General features: G+C 43.8%; 1 protein-coding gene across 1 annotated transcript in view; it reads left to right on the forward strand.

The window, feature by feature from the left end:
- Positions 1-4,040: 4,040 nt before the first annotated feature.
- The window catches only part of dachc (dachshund c), a 38,269-nt gene continuing 17,653 nt past the window's right edge, over positions 4,041-24,656 (forward strand). Inside the window, 4 exon segments of the mRNA XM_048235607.1 lie at positions 4,041-4,382; positions 4,384-4,824; positions 19,385-19,500; positions 21,356-21,484. Coding sequence (XP_048091564.1) covers positions 4,273-4,382; positions 4,384-4,824; positions 19,385-19,500; positions 21,356-21,484 — 796 coding nt within the window. The 5' untranslated portion in view covers positions 4,041-4,272.

Genomic DNA, 24,656 nt, shown 5'->3' on the forward strand with positions numbered 1-24,656 from the left:
CACAAGAACTGTACATTTATGTTTTATCATGTTTTCCTCCACTGCCTTAATGAATACATTAGATTAAATTGGTAAGTTTGTGAATCTTTGACACTGTGTATGTGTGACACCTGCACTTGAAATCCAACATCTGATGCCCTTCGTCAGTGATAACAACAATAATAGATTTTGATTGCATTGCCCCATTCTTAGACTAAAAGCAACCAGCAGATTTTCATACGAGTGATCAGACAAACAGTGTAGTGATCTCTCATGTTTCTCACATCTCTCTACAAAGGACCAGTTAGTATGGACAAAGAACAAGAAATTAGATTTTACCACAAATGATGCTTGACTCCTGTGGCACTCGTTTAAAAAAAAAAGTTATCATCGTCCAAGGAGATGCAGACACTTATTAGGATCCTGAGAAGTGTCCTCCCAGGCACCAGGCAGGAACGTTCTCTAACACTTCATCAACCCCCTGAACAACCAACTGGTGGAAAAAACAAGAGGCAGTCTTTTCTGAAGTTGAGTTCTGAGCTCTTCAGGGAATCTCTTGCCATGCATAATTAAACAAATTTGATTGGAATTAAACTCAACTTCTTTAGTCGACTTTTAATGAATGCAAATCAGACATTGACATCCCTAAGATTAATTTCAGCCAATTAAGGAACACAAAGCCATATTGGAAAGTGTATAGAAAAAGTGTTCAAAGAAGTATGTGAATTCTCACTTTTTTCCACAACCCTATCTCAACCTTCTTACTGCTACTCCAGAGATATTTCCTCCTTCTTGACTTTGATCATTAGTGTGACAACTACAGGAGGAACTCTGTGCATCTCAAGACAGGACCTCCACTGCATTTTAACAAGTCACATTACATCTTAGTAATAACTTCTCTTGCAATAGCTGCATAAAGTAGGCATGGCCAGCTATTCTGCAATGGTCAGCCTGCACGTCATATCTTAGTACTTCAAAGCTTGTATTTTCTATAGACTATTCTGATTGTTTTCTGTCTAACCTTGCATATCTTGTTTTTTTTCTATTTCTGTACGTTTGGAGATTGCGTGCCTTGTAGAATGAGTAAGAATGAAAGAAATGTGTGATTAATATGCTGGAGGCTTTTTGGAAATTTGTCATCCTGAGAAATGGTTCAGAGGATTTCACTCATTATCCCTGGGAATCTCTTTCTCTATCTTCCATGCACACATACAAATGAACAAAACAAACACGATTTATATTTAATGAATAGGTCCACTGTCCCAATTTAATTCCACACACTTTTCAAGTACCCGAAGCATCAGCTAACATCCATTTTAAGGAGATGTTTCCACATGACATTTCAGCTAGCATGAGTTATTGCACTATGCAATAGCTTTGTTGTCTACTCAAGGCCTTCTGTGGAATGCCATGACCAATCCATCAGAGAACATCATCTCAATAGAAGGTGTGTGTTGGAAGAAGCACAGTCAAATGTGGACTCTTTCTCTCAGTGATTGAGTTATCACCTTGTGGGCCTTTAAAGGGGTTTATAGTACAGTGGGAACAATTTATCAGTGACCGTGGGTAACACTAGCTCTCCATTGATAATCAGGTTCATCACCAACATTGTCACATCTTGATGCATATCAAATTTAGGCCATATGACTTTACTATAAACTGTTCATTTTAATGTTAATGTTTATTGATGGTAGTGTAAGTTTCCTTCAACAAATGTGTAAGAACCATAAACATAAATCTTTATTTTAATATAGTACCCAGGTCTAATTGTAATGACCTAAAGGTGTCTGCACATCTGTCTCTCTCTCTCCCTCCCTCCTCTGTCTCTGACACACACACACACACACACAGACACACACAGAGAGAGAGAGAGAGAGTCACCCCATTGATTGGGAATGTGTTCCAGCATTGGATGTGCATCATAACAAATGTTCCTTTTACATTACAATGAGAAGGCATTGCTGCTGCCTGATCAATGGCTACAAGGTCAGGTAGTGGCCTTGTCTGTAAGTGTTCTGAGGTTGTTGAAGGAGGAGCACTATTAGTAGTAAAAATGCAGTAATACAGCAACTAATATGATAACCTCTTGAGGAAGGCAGTCAAAACAAGAAACATTCATAATTAGGTAAAAGCACAGCTGCGCTCTACATTGTTAATACTCATGGGGCATTCCTTGTTGACGTCTGATATCTATTCACCATTTACAATTAACACTCAGCATTATAACATACCCTCCCATCAACAGCATTTTATAAAATGTTTGTTTAAACTTTAATATGCTATAGCACTCTCTAATGCGTTGCATGCATGGCCTTGCCCTATACTGGATTCTTTCCCATTGTGCTCCACGCTTTTCTTCCCACGTCATCACACAACAAGGATTGCTGACACCGCTGACAGGACAGAAATGTGTAAAATGTCACAAAGAAACTAAATCCAGCCGACAACCTCCTAAGAGCAGACCGGAACGGCACAGACGAACGACTTCTCGCTAATTATTATGGATAGCAGTCGCGACTGCGTGTAGAGAATTTTGACAATATTAATTTAGATGAATGCCCTGTCTCTCCGGAGAAGCCTGTTAATGAGGGTTAGGAATGCACAGGCATGGTGTTTGTGTCATCTCCATCAGTGGCCATCACTCTTGACTCCTCAGTATCAAGCCCACGAACACTATATGTTCACGTCTGCGTGCGTAAAAACGCAATCAAAATATCCAATGTCCTAACTGCGCAATCGCCGTTGTGGTTGTTGACTTTGAGTTTTCATATTATTTTTATTTTTGCCGGCATATATTTTCGCGGCATATATGCATGACATATGGAGACGAGACAAGTTAGTTCATTTATTTAGTCAAAATAAATTGACATGGATGCTGTGTGTTGGGTACTTACACACGTAGGCTATAGTTTTATAGTTAAATAAAACCTGTCCGCGTCACGCACTTCTCACTTTACACAAGAGAGGGCAGTGTATCTGTGCGTGTGCCTATATGCTGTGCCTAGGTCTGCTTGAAGCCAGGGTTCATCAGCACCGAAAACAATACAAAGCAATTTCACACGAGAGTGAGAGTCTCTGAGGGAATTGCGTAGCTTATATGAAGTTTGGTTCACCAATGCCATCTAATCCTGAAGGATGTCCTCACACTGCGAAAGTTATTTGTCCTTTAAAAAAAGTTCATTGTGTTTTGTGATACTCTTAATGTCAACGAGGGGCCTGTGCTTAATTGCCTTAATAATTTCTTATTCAAATGTTCCCCATGCTTTCTAAAGCATATCAATTTTGTTAATACCATGTAATTAAAATATGTCAGTGCACTACAAGAGGCGGGCTATATTAATGACCATGAAAATTGTTTTAATTAAATAGCCAATTATAGCAAAGCCCTAACCATGAACACTGACATTTAAATGAGCTTTATTTAAATTGCCTTCAATATTGTTTCATCAAACTCTGCGGAAGTGAATTAATCACTGGCCTACATTGAAGGTGCACAGTGACATTAACTACTGAAGACTTCTTATTTACCATCTTGACTTGCATTCAAATTGCACCTGTCCATCCATTAAAGTCACTGATTATCTCCTAATTGCAGTTGTTGGTTTGTTTAGGCCTATTTGTAGAACCATTGGTGGACGGAGTAACACTTGTAAACAAAAATATTATTTATAACAATATAGGATCAGTAAACAAATGGTAGATTAAAACCGACTGTACCTCAATGTAGGCTAATGATAACCAACCCCACTTCGAGAGCAACATGCAAAAAAAATATTATTTTAAAATGATTTCTCATTAGCCTATTAGCCTATTATTATTATTATTGTCAAATATTAAAATCAATGTTTATTTTGTTGATAGGCCTATATATTTCCATAACAGTCTCCTTGTGGACTAGTAGTTTGATGCTGATAACACTTTAATGTGGTGGTTGCTGCGAATTGCACCAGTGCGCTCCTTTCCCTCTATTTTATTCTCTGAACACACGTGCGCGCTCTCTCCTCTGAAGTCTTCATCTCGGTGGCTCCACCTCCACGCGCTGTCTCAGCAGCAATCCAAGAGAGCGAGGGGCTCTATCTTTTCCTGGTCTACAACACATCATCAGCCTTGGATCGATGTCCTCAAAGTACGCGAGCGCATGTCCTGCCGCAGTCCGAGATAGCTATTTTCTATTTCAAGCACCTGCAAATTGAACTCGCATTAAACAAAGGCTGACTCGTGTTGTTACATATAGGTACTCTGTAAGTTTCTTTAAACTTTGAACTTTTTGTTCGTGAGGCTATTGACGAGACCATGGCCACACCGACAACGCTGATGCCCTCGCCTTCCCTGACGCATCCACCGCAAATGTCAAATTCCACCGGCAGTAACTCTTCAACTGCGGCGTCGTCTTCTCCTCCTCCCCTCCTCTCTCCCTGCTCCTCCAACAGTTGTGACTTCGGGACAGAGCCTGTTTCGCTCGGAGCTATTACCCACCGGCAGTCCAGGGATCCCGATTCCGACTAAACCGGTGTATTCGACACCGTCTCCAGTTGAGAACACACCGCAGAACAACGAGTGCCGTATGGTGGAGGTGATGGGCGCACGGCTCGCCTCTTTCACGGTCAGCGGGAAGGAGCTCATCTGTCTGCCACAAGCATTTGACCTCTTCCTGAAACACTTGGTCGGGGGACTTCACACCGTCTACACCAAACTCAAGAGGCTGGACATAACACCGGTGGTCTGCAATGTAGAGCAGGTCCGAATTCTTCGTGGTCTTGGAGCCATCCAGCCTGGAGTCAACCGCTGCAAACTTATCTCGAGAAAGGACTTGGAGGTTCTCTACAATGACTGCACTAACGCAAGGTGAGTGCCAGTGATAAACTAGATGCATGTTTTCTTGTAAGTGAGACTGAAGAAGTGATGACAATCATGTACTTCATTTGAAGTTATTGTACACATTTATAATGGGGGAAAACAGTTTGAAACAGAAGTGGTGCAAGTCAGCTTCCACATATAGCAACAAATCCAGATGTTCACATATAAACAATGAAAACTATGGTAAAATGGAGTAAATGGGATGTAGTTTAAAAAAATCTTACAACCGTGCACGACCTGTTTGAAACTGAAACGATGGGCCTCACCTGTTCATGAAAGAAGATATGCCGACACTTCCTCCAGTTACAGCCCATAAAGAAAAACAATATTGTTGATCATATTTCTGTTAGCACTCATGCTTTTGAGGCTCAGCCGAGATCCTTTGATATGTGGTAAGATGAAACCCATGTAGTCTCCCTGGTGCTGTTCAGTGTGTTTATGACCAGACTTCCTCGTTGATGGGTGAAAAAAATGTTAACTTGAGATCACCACTGCTTGACTTACACAAGGCCGCTGCTTTCAGAAAGAAAATAAGGACATTATGCACATATTATGATGTCTGCTACTTGATAATTAAGATATATTACATATACCACGGCAGCATGTATTTATCATAGTTAATGACAAAGGGACGGAGTCTGCATAATTGTAATATTTACGTGCTCAGTGCAGTGCACATCAGTACTTCTAAATAGTGTCTTGTGGTAATGCGCCAGCGATACAGTTTCATGTTTCATTCATTTGAAAATGTAACGAGTTTCCTAAAGGCTTTTACTCACTGACTGTCCGACTACAAGTACTAAAACATAACCATAATGAGACAGTTATTCCAAAGGCCTTCAGCAGCGTTTTAAGTTAATATGGACGTAGAGGGGATAGTATACTGTTCAAGCTAATGCAGGTGCATTTACCCCCCCCCACACACACACACACACACAGGCATACAGGCCTGGAAAGCAGCGATGCCAAAATAAATTGCATCACCGTCCTATGACCATTTCTCGCTCTGATTCTAATGGAAACTTATTCAGAAATAATAAGTGCCCTGGACGTTATTGACCACCGACAGACCCGTCAGAGGAACTTTGCGTCGGCCCTGCAAGTTGCAGGCCACCAGATGAGACTCTGGTTGGGGGAGACCGATTCTCGCTCGCGCACTCGGCTGTGTCTAATACACCCATGAGGGGAAATTGATTCTCCACATATTTTTTTGTTTTGCTCATATTGCCCAGAGCGGCAGTTTTAAAAGGGTGCTCGTAGCTCTTCTCCATTTTGCTCTCCTGCACATCTCCTGAATTATAGCTCTTATCACATTAATATTTCTCGCCTGGAGGAGGGAGAGATAATTGTATGAATGCGTTTGGAAATTTGTATCTGTGTGAGTTTATTATTAAATTATGCAAAGCACTCATCTCTCCCTCCCTCGATCTGCAGATTGCCTAATTAGGATTGATGTGCCAACGAGATGTTTGGCAATCGGAATGCGGCCATGTCCAAACGAGCAGAAAATTGAAAACGACCAGGCGGAAAGTTTTAAGCATTTTCCCTCTAAAGTAATATGATTATTTAATTACTGCAGCTGTTCTGGCTGTTGTATTGTTCTCATCTCCTTTCTTTAATTGAGAGGACAGGCGATAGGCCAACACAGCGAGCTTGTCTTCCTCGCTGGCAATCTGATGCGTCGAATTAAATGGCTGTATTGCGCCACGTCTGCCACAAAATCAGAAGTAGGCTATTACTCATGATGAATCAACTTCGGGCATAGATCTCCTCAATCCCGTAAGATACCAGATACCAAAAGCGACCTCACCTGTGTTCTGAGTCATAGGCTTTCCGCACACTTAGGACCTCACAAGTATTTATCGGAAGAACTCTGAGCTGCTCTGACTCTCAGTGTATGTCATAGCCTTCTGATCAGACTAATCTATGAAAGCACATGGCTCTCAGATTTGTCACTATTCTTATTAACCCCATGGCAGTTAAACTCACTTAACTTTACCATTCTTTATCATCATCCTTATCATCATCACCACCACCATGACCACTATCATCTTCATCATCACAGCTTCATCTTTGCTTTTTTCTCTATGTGTGCTTGGATGTTGGAATGAAGAGAAATCTAGTATAAGTAAGTTTATAGTGCAGTGAATCCAATTCAAAACACTTTTTTTATGAAATTCTGCAAATTGCTAACTTGCAAAAAACTAACTTGCACAGTGGAACAGTTACTGTGTGTGTATGTGTGTGTGTGTGTGTGTGTGTGTGTGTGTGTGTGTATGTGCCTGTGTGTGTTTGTATGCATCATATGCATTTCTTCAGGCAGTACAGTGTTAGAGATGAGCTGATGAGTGATATGTTACCCAGGACTAAGAGGCCTTATAGACAACTAAATACACATATTCTCCACATAAAAACACACACACACAGACACAGAGAGCAGAGAGAGAGAGAGAGTGGTCAGGATACCTCTCTTCTCTGACCTTCAAGACAGTGTCGTGGTAACATGACCACATCAAACAGTGTGTGTGTCTGAAAATGTGTGAGCAAGTATTATGTGTGTTGAGTGCTAGTTGTGTTTGTTTCTATTGTTGATATTGTTTTAGTGTTGATATGTTATTATCAGTGCTGTCTGTGTGGATACATGTGTACAAGCACTTGGGGCCGCAAACACACACACACACACACACACACACACACACACACACACACACACACATGCTTGCATGGTGGCATAAACATGGTTTCACATTTGTGTGTGTGTATGTGTGTGTGTGTGTTGTATGAATCATGCCTCTCGTGGGGATTATCTGGTGGATATGGTGCAGCAGGTGAGTGGTGGCACACCCATAACCCCAGCAAATCCTCCTCATGCCCCCCCTCTCCCCCCTCCTCTCCAATGTCATTAAAGTGTGCTGGAGTGTTTTCTCACTCCGACTGTGATCACTGCTTCCTGCCTGCCTGCAGTATCAGCCATTACACACAACACCCTCACACAGATGCTAAATGGTGTTATCTGACCACTGGAATCACAGCATCACACACACACACACACACACACACACACACACACACACACACACACTTGGGGGGGAGTGTGTGTGTTTGTGTGTGTCGGCTGAAGCTTTGACATCTGATACTGTTGTAATGGTTCTCTATGATAGTGATGTGAGAAGGCAGAATGCTTCTCAAGTGCTTTGTGCTCTCAATGCAGATCTGAAGAATGGCGTAGGGGTTTGACTTATGTGTGTTTGAGTGTACATTTGTGCTAGGGGTACGACTGGATTGAACTGTCGTGGTGTTTGTGCATAAGTGCGTGCGTGCGTGTGCGTGTGTGTCTGAGAGAGAGAGAAAGAGAGAGAGAGAGAGAGAAAGAGAAAGAGAAAGAGAAAGAGAGAGATTGTAGTCCATGGAAACAGGAGCCACAGGCTGGCAGTGTTAAGACTTGACTGGGGCCAGAGGAAGCTGAGTTGGCACGGAGCGGAGGAGGGGCAGAGGAGAGGAAAGGAGGGAGGACGTCTGGGGGAGTTTTTAATTAAAGTATGAAATGAGAGGTCATGTGCTCTGACCCACACACACACACACACACACACACACACACACACACACACACACACACATGCTTGCATGTTGGCATACATAAACATGGTTTCACATTCTCACACGTACACACAGGTACACTGGTATGCACACACACACACACACACACACACACACACACACACACACACACACACACACACACATGCTAACACTCACACTCAGGAGTGGTCCCCCCTCTTAAGCTGATGAGTTTTCCATGAAAAGGTTTTTCATTAATTCCACCTTAGGGAGCCTCTGTGTTCTGCCAGGCGCTGCATCACATACACAAATCTGGTGAAAGTGTGTGTGTGTGTGTGTGTGTGTGTGTGTTCTGCATGTCAGTGGATGCTTTGTGCATTATAGAATTTTGATGGCACAGAATTGTCCATGTAACGCAGATGTTATGCGATCAAAGCAGAGATGATGAACCAGAAAGAAGATCCTCTTTTGATTTGGCACATACATTATATTTGAATTACATGAAAGCATAACATGTTTTCGATGTAGATATATTATTACTGTCACTCCAAATACTTAATATATGCGTGTACTGTATGTTAATTGTGATTACCCCACTGCCGGTATGAAGAAGAGCCAGTGATGATAATTGGGCCATATGAGAGAGCACATACTATGTGGATATTCAGTTGGAGCCCTGTTTTTTCCCCATTGGAGTCTTTTAGTATGTCTTCATATCAGCAAGATAATCTCTTAAATATGAGACGGCAAAATTGATTCTGAAGCAAACTACTGTTTAGAATATGACTTGTGTCAGCACTGTGTAATGCTTAAATGAAGAACTGTTGAAAGCTCAATTATGGGATCAGAATTTGTTTGGTGATATTATTTCCCAATTACCCCATTAAAGCCAAGTTAGCTTCTTTTAAATTGAAAGCTCATATTAAATATACAGGCGTTTAACTGTGTTGAGAATGAAAGTCGTGCAGGCATCTGTTCAAACAAGACAGGATGTTTAGCTCATCTCTTTGTTTTTTTGTTTATAGGACGCCATGGAAACACACTTGAAGGCGTACATGTTTTCATTTGGAAAGGCTAAATGGCCTTTTGGCTTTAAAAAGCAGTGGGACTTGGTTATGAACAAGAGTTATGAGCTGATGGGGAGGTTACACACACACACACACACACACACACACACACACACACACACAACACACACACACACACACACACACACACACACACACAGACACACACACACACACACATACAGCTAAGCTTTCCAGGAACAGACGTGTGTGTTCCTGATTTCAGAGAGACTGAGAGTAAAGGCAGAAAGGAGAAATAATTAACCAGTAACCCTGGTGACCGCAAGGGAAGAGCCCTGAGCTTTGGCTTGAGCTGACTGGAAGGGGCTCATTAGTCCATTATTACAGGCAGTCCTACAGTAGGACTCTTCTTTCCCACTCTAACCACACACAGCATGACTGTAATACTGAGATGTCAGTATTACTGAGTAACTGATATCTGGGATGTATTCAAACTGATATATTTTGTCCTCAGCTATAGGAGCTCCATCAGTAAATGAGTGCATAAGCAGTCTGCTGAAGAAACCTCTCTCTCAGTTTCTCTTTTTCTCTCCCTCCACTCTGTCTCTCTCTATCGTATCCCTCCACCCGTCTGTCTGAAAGTGATTGTTGAGAATATCGCTGTCCCTGATGGTGATGGTTAGTGCAGTGTGGCTCTCCCTGCAGATCCTACTTGTAACGGTGGGCTTTCTCTGTGTGTTATTAAGGTAGATTGAAGTTAGCTGAGTGATCCCTTTCATTGGCAAAGTCAGCTCATGGCATTAAGCCATACACACACACACACACACACACACACACACACACACACACATGCATGCACACTATTACATAAACACGGATCTACAGGCCCATTGACCTGTCAGAATTCACTCACTACTATCATTTTAGTCCTGTGGTCTCATGTCGCCTTTCTGCGAGACTAGAATAAAGTATTAGGGTTGAACATACACAAACACATAGACACACATCTACAACCCCCTCCACACACACACACACACACACACACACACACACACACACACACACACACACACACTCACTCACACACATAGACTCCCTACCCCCTTGATGCATACATGGCCCATATCTGCCAGCACCTCGGAGAGAGGCTCAGAGACTCCTGATTTATATGCCTGCGTTGAAGAATACCTATTTTGGGGCGAACCTTCATTGAATCAAGGACAAAAGAATGAATGGCTGTCCCAGGGACACTAAATGACCCATATAAGCTGACAACATGGCATAGATTATGGCCTATATGGGGGAACGCACGACGCGGATGAGGGTACGTCCCACAAAGGGAGCACTCACGAGAAAGCATGTGTCCTACAAAGCGAGAGAACAGAGGGGGAGAATGGCCCGCAGTGATATGGGCCAAGGAAAGGGTCAGTGGAGATCATATCTGAGGCTGTACTGACCAGGGGACAGGAAGAGACTTCTTCAGCTTCATGAGATGATTTGTGTTTTTTTCCCATGAAGTTCATACAGGAAAGGTTTTTTCCCCTTTTTCATGTAAACTGTCTTAGCAGTCTGCCTTACCCTGGTAGAGATGGAGAATGGAGAGAGTGAGAGAGAAAGGGAGAGAGTGAGAGAGACTGACCCCTGCACATAGTTTTCTTGAAAATTCTTATGTTGACTTTCTCAGAGGGAGAGAGTAAGAAGAAAACAAGCATGAAACAGAATGAAAGGAGGTGCAGTTATTTCATTGAGTACTGAAAAGAAACAGAGAGAGAGAGAGAGGGAGAGAGAGAGAGAGAGGGAAGGACAGAGTAATAAATATGAACACTGTCAGTACTTCTGGTGTGTTCCCTCTCCCTCAGCAGATGTCATGTAATCAGTGAGAACAGGGAGGAGACTTGATCCGTGTGGGCATTGGTCGAGAGGGAGAGAGAGCTTATTCTATAGTATATGAAAGAGATGCTGGCAAGCACACAGTTTTGTCTTTGAGAACAAAGAACAAATGATGAGTAAACAGGACAACGGTGTGGGCAGTTTTGTAATTGACTAGTAAAAGAAAGCAGTAAGTGCTGCGATGTCCACCACAGCAGCCAATTTGAGTGAGCGGCCTCTGTGGACCGAAATTGTTAATTGTAGAGCAATCTGTTGACGCCGGAAAAAACACTGTATCTCAAGTATCTAAAGCAGGTGGCTTCCTGTTGGAGACCAGGAGCGAGCAAGAGAGAGAGAGTGTGAGAGAGTGAAAGAGTGAAAGAGAGAGAGTAAGAGAGAGAGAGATGAAAAAGCTCCGTTACATGGAGTAACCACATTGCAAGAGCACAAGCTTTTGCTTGTGTTGAGGAGTAGTTTAACTGTCAGAGCAGAAAAAAATATTGAAATCCCACATTATCCCTCCCTCTGCAGTCAGAATGTCATCAGTCATGTCCCCGCTGGCTCACAGCGTAATGAGGGACAATAATAACAGCGTGTTAAATAGGAGCATGAACTAAAAGGTGGAAATAGGTTTATCAAATTAACCTTCTAGCACCCGACTGATATGAGAGCGAACGGGTATTTATAGTCATGAGCTGATCAGCCTGACCGCTGGCATTTTCCTTTTGGCTTGCATGATGTCAGTCTGTCTCAGTCTTTTAAACACACACACACACACACACACACACACACGTTGCATGCCTGTTCATCTATTTATGCTCTCTCTCTCTCACACACACACATGCACAGACATATTCTCTCTCTCATTCTCTTTCACACACACACTCACAAGCACAGTCTCTCTCTCTCTCCTCTCCCTCTCTTTCACACACACATACACACACACACACACACACACACACACACACACACACACACACACACACACACACACACACACACACACACACACACACACACACAGCACTCTGTGCTCCTCAGGAATGCCTTTTAGGCTCTTTTTGCACCTCTGATCTTGTTTATCCCTCTCTCCTGCATATTCATGTTAATGTCAGATGCCAGCTTTGGCACAATGTCACTTCAACACATTCAATGACATTCCCATATTTGCCCGCCCACCCACGCACACACATACACACTCAGACATATGCACATACACACACACACACACACACACACACACAAACATACACACACACACACACACACACACACACACACACACACACACACACACACACACACAAACATACACACACACATCTACACACACGCACACACTCACACATACACAATAATCGGCCCCCTTCTAACGTCTTGTAAGATGTTTTCCATGTCTGTTTCTGAGGAGTGAAGGTCTGGATGTCTCCTGCTGATCTCCCAGCCTCCCTCACTTCATACCCCCACTACATATGTTGTTTACTGGGTGCCGTGAGCTACCAGCTCCAAGAGTGGGGGAAGTGACACACGTGGCTCTCTCCTGGGAATCTCCCACAATCCTCAGCTCTTGTTTAGAGGGGAAATGTCAGCACACACAGGCAAACACACACAAGAAGTACATTTCCTCTCCAACTATTATACACTGTACTAGTTACAACACCACTACTGTATAACCACTGGCAGCAATTCCAGTAAGTGACATTAGTCACGCTTTGAGACAGATATACTTATGCTGATGTTTATATATAGACAAACCTTCAGACGTTGCTTGTTCCTCTGTAATTGTGGTGTGTTTGCTTCCTGTTGAAGTGGTTCAGGTGGTGGTTCATGGTCTTAATGCATTAAATGTGGTTAAATGGCAGCCCTGTGGGCCCCTCTCATTAGCATTGGCCTGTTATTTAGCAGATGCTTTTATCCAAAGCGATTTCCAGTCCAGTGCCCATGTGATCTGCGCCGAGCCTAGGGGAGCTGCTGACCCTAGCCACCTCGGGGAGGGACGCTCCACCTGCTCCACCTGTGGAAGCAGCCGACCTGGTACCGCAGCTGTCCCCTCTGGCACACACCACTGGAGAGCCTGTGTGTGTGTGTGTGTGTGTGTGTGTGTGTGTGTGTGTGTGTGTGTGTGTGTGTGTGTGTGTGTGTGTGTAGTCGGCTCTGTGATATGTACAAATACCAAAAGACAGTTTTTGGACTATGATAACAATGAAAGTGTTCTAATCTAGGCCATGATTTCTTTGGACTAACCATACTAGACCAGAGTAGGAGGAATCTTTATCCATCTGTCATCCTCCCACAGAGACACATGCACAGCACAGTCAACGTTTCATCATCAAACCTCCGTCCAGGCTTCTGTTAAATACACACTGAGGTGTTCCAGACATCCAGTGCTGGGGTCAGGTGGGTCCGCAGTAGCTGGAGAAGGAGCGCAAAACACCTTTCCCCATCCCTGAGTAAGGACTTAAAAGTGACTTAACTTGACTTTCAGCTGACTCGGGGCATTATGTAAGCAAACAAAAATTGGAACTATTATTTTTTCTGACAAATGAACTCTCTCTCTCTCTCTCTCTCTCTCTCTCTGTGTGTGTGTGTGTGTGTGTGTGTGTGTGTGTGTGTGTGTTTAATACAGAGATAGGCAGTGCAAGAAAGAGAGTTTCATTGTGTGTGTGTGATGTGTGGACGAGTGTTTGTGTGTGTGTGTGTGTGTGTGTGTGTGTGTGTGTGTGTGTGTGTGTGTGTTGTAGCGGAGTGTTAGTGGAGCTGATTGTAGTTCCAGTCAGGTGGCCCGGTCCTGATTAGATGCCACTTCATTTGCCTCCCATCTGAGGGTGTCCATTTATCCCCCCATCTGTTTGTTTGCTTTCCTCTCATTGCCTCGCCTCTTCCTCGTTAGTCATCTGAGGTGTGTGTGTACGAGCAGCCGGCCCGTCGCTGGCTGAAACACTGGACCAAGACGCCAAAGTAGCCGGTAACACCAAGGTCACAGCCACGTTCAGTCCCCAATGAACATAAAAGCATAATAAGCATAATTAAAATGTAGTGCAGTGTAATGGCAGCTGAAGGGCCTAGTGTAAATAGCCAGCGGTCGCTCTGGGGAGTGAGCGGTCAGAAGCTCTCAGCTGGTGGAGCGGGAGGCTTAGAGCAGCGCTGCCTGTCCGCCCACCTGCCCGCCTGTCTGAGGTCTTTTTTTCATCATGGAACTTTCGTCTTGATTGTGAGGGTGAGAATTACCCATAGGGCCGTGGGCCAGGCCATTGTGAAAACAGAGCAAAAGTCAGAGCTGAAATAAAGCCCAGCCTCCATGGCTGGCATGATCCAACCTGCCCTTACCCCCCACCCCCAACACACACAGAGACACCCCCAGACAGATGGAGAGAATAATAGAGAAGTGTGGCAGGATAGTCGGACAATCTTGTCAGAGGATTGGAGGAGAATTAGATAAATCAAGAGCCGTTTGACAGCCTACAACCCCTCCTCTCTCTCTCTCCCTCCCCTCCCCCGCTCTGTGTTTTTCTCTGTCAATCCCCCCCTTTTCTCTCTCTCTTTCTCTCTCTCTTTCCTTCTCCTGTTGGCTGGGCAGTGGGCATCCCTTGGGGAGCGGTGCCCCTTTTCATACCCCAGTAATTGATGAATTGTATGCAGTATGCAAATGAGAATCCATAAATCTTATGAATGACAGCTTAATTTATGTGAGCCTTAATGAATGCAGGATTAGATTTTAATTAAATGTCCTCAAAGGCACCCTGAGTTGTAAGTTGCATCTCTCTCTCTCTCTCCCTGTCCCTCTATTTCTCTCTCTTTCTCTTACATTTCTCTCTCTTCCCCTTCATTTTCCCCTTTAAATACTTGTTTAAAATACTTGTGCTCAGTATCCACGGTTATCTTGTCAGGAAGATGAAGTTTCCAGGGCAATTTCAGAGATAAGGTCTGATCCATTTTGTAGACCAAAGGTAGAGCAATTAATAAATAATAAAGAGAAATAAAATAGAAAATAAAATCTCATCAGCTCATCTCTCTCTCTCCCCCACACACATTCTCTCTCTCTCTCTCTCTCTCTCTCTCTTTCTTTCTCTCTCTCTCTCTCTCTCTCTCACACACACACACACACACACACACACACACACACCTCTATCAGATTTCTCCAGCTTCAGTTTAATTAGAACACACACATTCTGTGTGGGATAGTTCCAGAAGTCTTGCTGTGTGAGTCGGAATGAGGGAGTCTAGTTCTAAGTTGGGAGTTGTGCTTATTACTGCCTATTTTACTGTTGTGTAATGAAAATGTGTGTGTGTGTGTGTGTGTGTGTGTCTGTGTGCATGTGTGTGTGCGTGTGCATGTGGTGTGTGTGTGTGTGTGTGTGTGTGTGTGTGTGTGTGTGTGTGTGTGTGTGTGTGTGTGTGGTGTGTGTGTGTGTGTGTGTGTGTGTGTGTGCTTGTTAATGTCTGCATGATGATATACTGTTAATATGTGACTATATTTAATAGTGGGTGTGATGTTGTTACTGTGTCTATAGGTTATATGTTTCATTTGAAACATGTGTAACTTGTTTGTGTGTGTGTGTGTGTGTGTGTGTGTGTGTGTGTGTGTGTGTGTGTGTGTGTGTGTGTGTGTGTGTGTGTGTGTGTGTGCTCTCAGGATGCAGCTGTTCTCGTTGCTACTGATTGTTTGCCTGTATGAAGGTGATGACAGAAGGCACAATGTGGACACACACACACCTGGATCTGATAAGCAGTCAGCCATTCTTCTGAGCTCACACACAAACGCACATTCACATGCGGACCATGTTAAGATCTGTCTCAGGGAAAAAACACACAAGGGCCAAGCAGGCGCTTTGAAAACAAAAGGGCCAGTCCAATATAGTGGTGATGGGAAGCACCAGGTGTTTAAGGATGAGGCAGCATCGGGACATACAGTTAACCCTCTACATTTAGAACCAGTGCATTAGCTCCTCTGTGTGTGTGTGTGTGTGTGTGTGTGTGTGTGTGTGTGTGTAAGTATATAAGTATATATACTCTTTTGATCCCGTGAGGGAAATTTGGTCTCTGCATTTATCCCAATCCGTGAATTAGTGAAACACACACAGCACACCATGTACACACAGTGAGGTGAAGCACACACTAATCCCGGCGCAGTGAGCTGCCTGCATCAACAGCGGCGCTCGGGGAGCAGTGAGGGGTTACAACCTTGCTTAAGGGCACTTTAGCCGTGCCTACTGGTCGGGGGTCGAACCGGCAACCCTCAGGTTACAAGTCCGAAGTGCTATACAGTAGGCCACGTGTGTGTGTGTGTGTGTGTGGCCATTAGTGTGTGTGCATTAGCTCCAGTGTGTGTGTGTGTGTCTGTGTGTGTAGCCAGTAGTATGTATAGCAGACATTTGTGGACAACTGTAAACACATGCCACCCTCCCAGTCAGGGAAATGCAAGCCACCACTACCATCCACTGATACACACACACACACACACACACACACACACACACACACTGGAACCACCCCCACCCACCCACCTCCCCGTACCACCCCTGGCTGCTGCCTGCCAGCGCAGGGAGAAGGCAGCGGAACAGGAGCTAATCCCCTGCTGTTTAAAAAGGTCACCCATCACCATATAAAACCCCTTTCTGCCCATTTATTTACACTCTGCAGCACACAGATAAAGACACACAACAATTAGAGAGAGAGAGAGGATGGGGTGGTATTTCAAAAAGCCAAGTGGTGGGGAGTTAATATTTTATGAGGGATGATTGGCGCTTTTCTGAGGGTAGTGTGTGTGCGTGTGTGTATGTGAGTGTTGTATATGTGTGTGTGTGTGAGAGAGAGAGAGAGAGATAGAGAGTGTGTGTGTGTGTGTGTGTGTGTGTGTGTGTGTGTGTGTGTGTGTGTGTGTGTGTGTGTGTGTGTGTGTGTGTGTGTATGTGTATAGTGTGTCATTGCTTTAGTGCTCCTGTCCACACTTCTCAGCAGAACTGTGTGTCAAAGAGCCTCCTGCCAGTGAACACAGTGTAGAAAAAACTGGGATAAAAAAAGGCTTCCATATTGGGAATGGGAAGAGATTTAGCAAATCTATTAAATGTCACTGGCGGTCTTCTGGCCTGGCCTGGACTCATGACACACGGAGCGCAGATGCTATGGGCCAGTGTGCCGTCAAGTGCCAGCGCTTGGAATATTTTCACTTCCTCACTTGGAGATCAAGTATCTGAAGCCCTAAATAACTTCTAATGTGTGCTCTGGATAGAGAGCAATCAAAGTTCCCAATTGTGAGGTGTGTGTGTGTGTGTGTGTCACCTTCTGTTCTCTTTTATCTGTGACCATCTCTTTTGATTACTCTTCTGACGGCTACTTCAACGTCTGCACTGTAATGCTCTGCTTGTCTTGTTGGTTCATCAGTATTTATTGTTACGTAGTCTAAGGAATCCTTTTGCAACGTACCTTGAATGTCAGCCCTCATTGGTAAATTACTTTGGATAAAAGCGTCAACTAAATTAATGAATTTCAATGTAAATGTAGATATATGCATGAAGCAAGAGATACTGTCAAAGTCTTTGGAATGTTGGACGATTCTACATGAAGGGCACTTATGACATTTGACATTGTGTGGTTGGAATGAGTGTGTGGTTGGAATGAATGTGTGTGTGTGTGTTTGTGTGTGTGTGTGCGTGCGTGCGTGCGTGCGTGCATGTGCGTGCGCAAGCACTTGTGTTAAATGTTTTTGTTTTGCCACTGGCCTATTGCCATGCATCTGATCTTATCGTGTGTCACTAAGTGTCTTCAGAATGTCTGTGGAGCATGAATGTGCTGGGACAGGTTACAGAGCAGCCTTATGCATTATTCATTATGCACCAGCAAAAAACACGCTAAGGCCTCATACAGGGCGGGTGGAGAGCCCAACGCCTGATCTAATTACAGACAGAGAGGCAGAGAGTTGTATTGCATACTATATACAACCCAACAGGCTTGTCAATAGTATAGCTCCTCTGTGGTGAGCAGGTATTGATGTGCAGTACAGGTGCCTTAGAATAGCGGCATGTATTGTGTACAGAAAGCTGTACAGCATGTATAATAGTGTAGTGTCAGAAAACCAAGGGCATACCCACGGTCATAGAGTCTGGCATTTCATCCATGTCCCTGTCCTATGTGATGGCACAACAGAGACATATGCAGCAGTGGCCGAAAGCAGCTACCTGGTGTCTTGACAACGTCTGGATGATTTCACATTCTCTGAAGTCCTTAATTATATCAAAGTATCTCTGGTGATCTTAAGGGGAACCCATGCAGCCTGTCCACTTCTGAGGTTAGCTGCAGAGGTCTGACTATGTAAATGAAATATGCACATGGGAGAAAAAGATTCAGATGGTGTATTTCTGTTTGACACTCCAACATGTGCGACGCCCAGCTGTGTTCAGGTATATAACTTATCTGAATCATGGAGAGAAAGTGTCTAGAGTTGTCTCGTGTGTGTGTGTGTGTGTGTTCTGCATGAGTGATGGTCTGCTGTGTGATATGCTGTGCTCAGCGTTTTGCAAGATTTGCATGATGTGATTTATGCTCCATACGAGAAGCCCCTGGTGTGGTTTATATATACGGCCTACCTGTCTGTGCTCTGGGATGTACAGTGAATCACCATAGGGAGAAAGAATCACATTATGCACTGTCTTACACACTTATGTTAAGTGCAGGTGATCTGTTACACTTTGGTATTTATCTGTCACTACAGAAGAAGTGTCACATGATACGCTGATAAGTAAGAAGTGATTCATTTTGGCTACACTCACATACTCTATCCTGCACCATACACTGCACTTCATAGCAGCATACTGTGGGCACAGAACAGGATATAAAGATCACTGGTATTTAGCAGAAGCTTTTATCCAAATGGACTTGTGCTTATGTGTGTTATGAATCGAACCCGCGTGGACCAGTTGACAAGCGCCAATGCTACTGCGGTTCTCAATATACTGTGTATGAATTTGTGTTGAGTTTAATCTTTTGTCGTGCTGAAGTTCAGCTGTGTTGCGCTTGAGGTCGTGTAGTGTAGCTGCTTGTGACCAGAGTGGTGCGCTGCCTGTACTGACCGCCGTGTTGCTGTTTTCTCTGTGTAGCTCCAGACCGGGCCGGCCCCCCAAGCGCACCCAGAGCGCCAGCGGCCCCGACAGCCCCCACGTCCTGCCCAGCTCCCTGTCCGGACTCATGTCCTCAGGAATCATACCTCATGCAGGTGATGAGTTATATCACACACACACACACACACACACACACACACACACACACACACACACACACACACACACACTCACACTTGCTCTCCCTCTCTCTCTCTCTTTATCTCTATCTCTTTTTCTCTTTCTCACACACACACTGACACTCAAATATGCAAGCAGGCACAGTCTCTTTTTCATCTGGCGCAGAGGTCTGTCTTTCACACACACACACACACACACACGTACACACACACACACACACACACACATGCACACACTCACAGTCAGTCAGTCAGACACACACATGCTGTGTTACACACACACTCAATGGTACTGCTGTAGTGTCAGTTCACTCCTCTCCTTTGTACTCTGTGTGTGTGTGTGTGTGTGTGTGTGTGTGTGTGTGTGTGAGTGTGTGTGTGTGTGTGTGTGTGTGTGTGTGTGTGTGTGTGTGTGTGTGTGTGTGCGCCAAATTGAGTGCAGTCTTTCTCTTCAGTTCTTTCTCTCCACCTCTATTAGTCCTATTTGCAGTCCTTCAAAAGCAAGCAGCCCCTTTAGAAGTGTGTGACTGCAAGAGGCACACATACACACTCTCTCCCTCCCTCTCTCTCTCTCTCTCTCTCTCTCTCTCACACACACACACACACATACACACACACACACACACACACACACACACACACACACTCAAATGTGCAAGCAGGCACAGTCTCTTTTTCATCTTGCGTAGAGGTCACACTGTCAGTTTCAGCTGTGAAGATGAGAAAGGCCACTTGGGAGGGAAAGAGAGAGACAGAGACTGAGAGAGAGGGAGGAAGGGAGGGAGAGAAAAGAGTGACAGAGGAAGAATGAAAGAAAGAAAGAAAGTGAGAATCTCTTTGATATCCTCTTCAGTAGCTGAAAGGTCCTTGTGGGCTATAGCTTTCATTCCCGCTCTCGCGGTTTTTCTTCTCACACACACACACACACACACACACACACACACACACACACACACACACACACACACACACACACACACACACACACACACAGTGACACATGGCCAAATGGTTGCCATGAAACATTTGCCACGTCGACTTTGTTTTGTGAGGCCCATGGAGTCTGGGACTGGCTTGAGACTGACCTCTCTCTCTCTCTCTCTCTACCACACTCTCAGGCCCACACTATCAAATTTAACATGCAAAGTACAACGTGTTATTCGCATAACAACAGCAGTCATTGCATATTGGGCAATAAATCCAAACAAATAGTATATCAAACACACACATCAACATTTTCTCTCTCTCTCTCTCTCTCTCTCTTGTGGCAGTGCTAGTCTGGGAGGGCTTGCAGGCAAACCCTGGGCACTGATGCAGGTCTAATCTAGCCCTAATTAAATTATGAGACATGGGAAGAGGAAGCCTGTTAGCTAGCGCTGGAATAGGCCTGTTATCTTAGACAGGTGAAGGTGTGTGTGTGTGTGTGTGTGTGAGAGTGACAGTGTGACAGTGCACAGAGGTTACAGTGATGTAAGACTACTTGGCTGACAGTGCTATTGGATATTAATAGACTTGCCATGATTATTTTATATGTCGGAGCAGTGCGGAAATGTCTCACCTCTCAGTTCCAGGAAACTTCTGGAACTCTTTGTGCTATCGATGTTAGAGGCTAGTCTTTGTATGAGGAGGACACCTCTTCAAGACACATATGGAAAATAGTATCGTCTCACAAAGATACATAATCAGTTGAATGGAAAGATACTTCAAAAAGTAAATCATATGCAATGTTCTATCCAAGAGAATAACATGTTTCCAAGTGAGTAACGTGCTTGTATATTAATCAGTAGGTCATTACTGAAGCTAATTGAGCTGTCTGTGTGTGTGTCTCCAGGCCTTACGGCGGCCTCACTCGCAGAGGCCCTGAAGGTGAAGAAGATTAAACTGGAGGCGATGGGTGGTTTCCACGGCAGCGGTAACCATGGAGCAGAGTCAGAGAATGGTGACATCAGCTCAGGCATAGGTGAGATAACCAATACTGCCAATACTGGAATGAGGTGATCTCACAATAAAGCAGTGGCCTAAATTGGAAAAGTTGCATGCTGGTGTGACATCTGAACAGCACCTCAGTGTGTGTGTGTGTGTGTGTGTGTGTGTGTGTGTGTGTGTGTGTTTCAGTGTTGGCATAACATGAATTATGGCACAAAGATAACCTCACCAACGCTCAGATATGAAATCACCAAAAACACTTTCAGACTCAAAATAGATTTTAATTATCAACTAACTTATTGTTATAGATTTTTTCAATATTATTTTTTGAAACCTCCCAGTTTAATTGAAGTCCCCTATTCTCTCACGTAGTGCACAGTAAGCAGATTTGACCGAGAAATGCGTAGAAAATGAGGTCGCGACCCTGTGCGCTCTAAAGAATGGGAAAATGAGGCCAAGAAGTCAGAGGGAGAGGGAGAAGTGTGAATAAGATTACTGAGGCTTTACCCACAAATGCTAATCAGGAAAGATTTTTTTAACCTCAGCAATTTAGACTCCCTGTAACCTTGAGCGCACAGCACTGCCCAGGAATACTAATACTAATGTGTGTGTGTGTGTGTGTGTGTGTGTGAGAAAGAGAGAGAGAAAGAGGGAGAGAGGGAGGGAGAGAGAGAGGGAGGGAGAGATGCTGAGCACAGAGTTATGACCCCCTCTCCACCCTCCTCTCTCTCTACTACTGTTTTTTCTTTTGACACATTGGCCTCTCTGTCCATCTCTCTGTGTAGACCAGCCTGTCTGTCTTCCTCTACTCATCTCACTCCTTTTCTCTACATCCATCTCTTTCTCTACCTACCTGTACCTCTCCCTCTATTTCTCTCTCACACACACACACACACCCTCCCTCTCTCTCTCTTTCTCTCACTCTCTCTCTATCTCTCTCTTTCTCTCACCTTCCAGCTACCCCCTACCCCCTCGTCGGCTCTAGTCTGACTTCAGTGCCATACTGGTGTGTTCTCTGGGAGTTGATTGACATGATGAGGTCTGTGTGTGTGTGCGCGGCTGCAGACGGTTGGTTCACATAACCGCCGCTGTCACTCACACATGAGCCGCTGCTAGACGGCTGATACTCGGGTGATGTGAGCCTCACCGGGCACCGTGGAGCACACCGTGGAGTACGGCGCTGCCCTGCTGCTCAGCCAGCTCTGCGGCCCTTTCAGTTACAGGAGAGCTGTTTTAAACCGTGTTGTTTTAAATATTTTGTTTGAAAAAATATGTAAAAACAAATATTTTGGTTTGTGTCAGTTAAATGCATTATTAAAGCCCAGAGGAAAGCTATAGGACCCTGCACCCATACATTAACACACAACAGGAGCACAGAGCAATTAGCATAATATGCATTTCCAGCATATTTATGAATTTACATACATATTTATATTTGTACAGCATATGTATATACTATTTATATTTATATGTACAGTATATCTGTGTGCCATGTTTTTACTACTACTCTACAGGACTGTGCAAATTGTCCCTCAGGGACAAATAAAGTCTTTTGAATTTAATTGGACACACACACACACACACACACACACACACACACACGAAGCAGTGGGCAGCCACTTCAACTGCCGTACCCAGGGAATAGTTGAGGGTTAGATGCCACTTAAGCCATAGATGCTGAGGGTAGAGAAAACATTGTTAATTCACTCCCCCCACCCCCAGTTTTTACCAGCAGGAGATTGAGTTTGAAGGTTCTTATTTACTTTCTCTGTTGTAATTTGAGTCAGTCTACTGTCACTTAAAATCAAGAAAAAACAGTTGTATGTGAATGAATCACATGGTATTTCTTTGAGATGATTGAGATAATTACATAAATGCTTGAGTTTGAGCTCTTTCAAGTTCAACTTGACTCTCCTTTGCCAAACAGGAAGTGAACTCATCCTCAGTAGTGATTAACAGGATATTTGTTCAACTTTATTCTTTGTGGACTTTTCTAGATGAAACCAAAAGTAATCCCAATCCTGTCCAGCCCATTCGGTCAACAGAAGTAACCCAGGCTTTACTTTTATTTACATTCTGTATTATAAGTGCAGTAAAAAAAATAATTGAATTCATTTCCCACACTACAAGTTCTGTTTTCAGTAACTGAACTAACAATAACTTTTGTTTTCATTAGGAACAATGCAGTTGATTGCTCACAATAGTGTCCATACATATTTGGACCCAGGATATCCATTCTTGGCTTCAAGAAGGTGCAGGAAGAATCTTTTCATGTAGCACTGACCTTGCTTACAGATGAATAAATTATGCACAGGCATATGCTTAGACGGCTGTTCTTTTTAAAGGTATATGATGATTTTCACTAACTTCCTAGAAAAGGCACAGGCATTGTTTTTAGAGCCAGCTACTGTTTGAGTACGCCCACATCTTTGAACTCACCATGCTGTGATCTGTGATCCTCTTCCCTGTAATGGGATCAACAGGAAACTAATGTTTTGGCCTGCTGTTTGCCTTTACCTGAAGTGGCACAAATGATTAGAATAAACAGGAAAAAACAAAACAAAAGGAGAACAGGAAGGTGCTAATCGCCATGAGTGCATCTTGATTGGGCTCTTGTGAATGAGTGGAGATGATGTTGATTAGGCTTATGTGTATGGATGGCTCAGAGCAAAATCGCCTCCTGTTTGTGTGGACATGTTTTCCTCTAGATGCATAAACTTAAAGCTTGGGTACAACTGAATGGCATTTGAACACAGGATGATATGTGTGTGTGTGTGCGTTTGTTAGGGTATGTTTTTCTCTCGGCAAGTTGTTTATGTGACTTTAATTTTGCAGCTCTCTTGTGCACCATTTTGTTTGATAGTTTACACAGGTTCAGTTAGGGATGTGTGATGTTATGAACACAATGCTCTTCATTACCCTCTCATTTAATTTCTGCTGTTTGTTTTGATTCATGCGTTTGTTAGTTTTTTTTGTTTTGATAGTTTGTTCAACTTTTTCCATGAGGACGTCTGCTCCTGATGGGACCACTGTTAAACCTCCCTGATTCTTTACCACAAGAAAACAACCCTCTTGTTGCTATATACATTACCACACACACACATACACATACACACACACACACAAACACACACACCTTTGTCTAGGCAACATATGGCAGTTATTGTATTTTCCATGAGGACAAAAACGTAAACATAAGTACTTCC

The sequence above is a fragment of the Alosa alosa genome, chromosome 23 (assembly GCF_017589495.1).
Source record: "Alosa alosa isolate M-15738 ecotype Scorff River chromosome 23, AALO_Geno_1.1, whole genome shotgun sequence".
NCBI lineage: Eukaryota > Metazoa > Chordata > Actinopteri > Clupeiformes > Clupeidae > Alosa > Alosa alosa.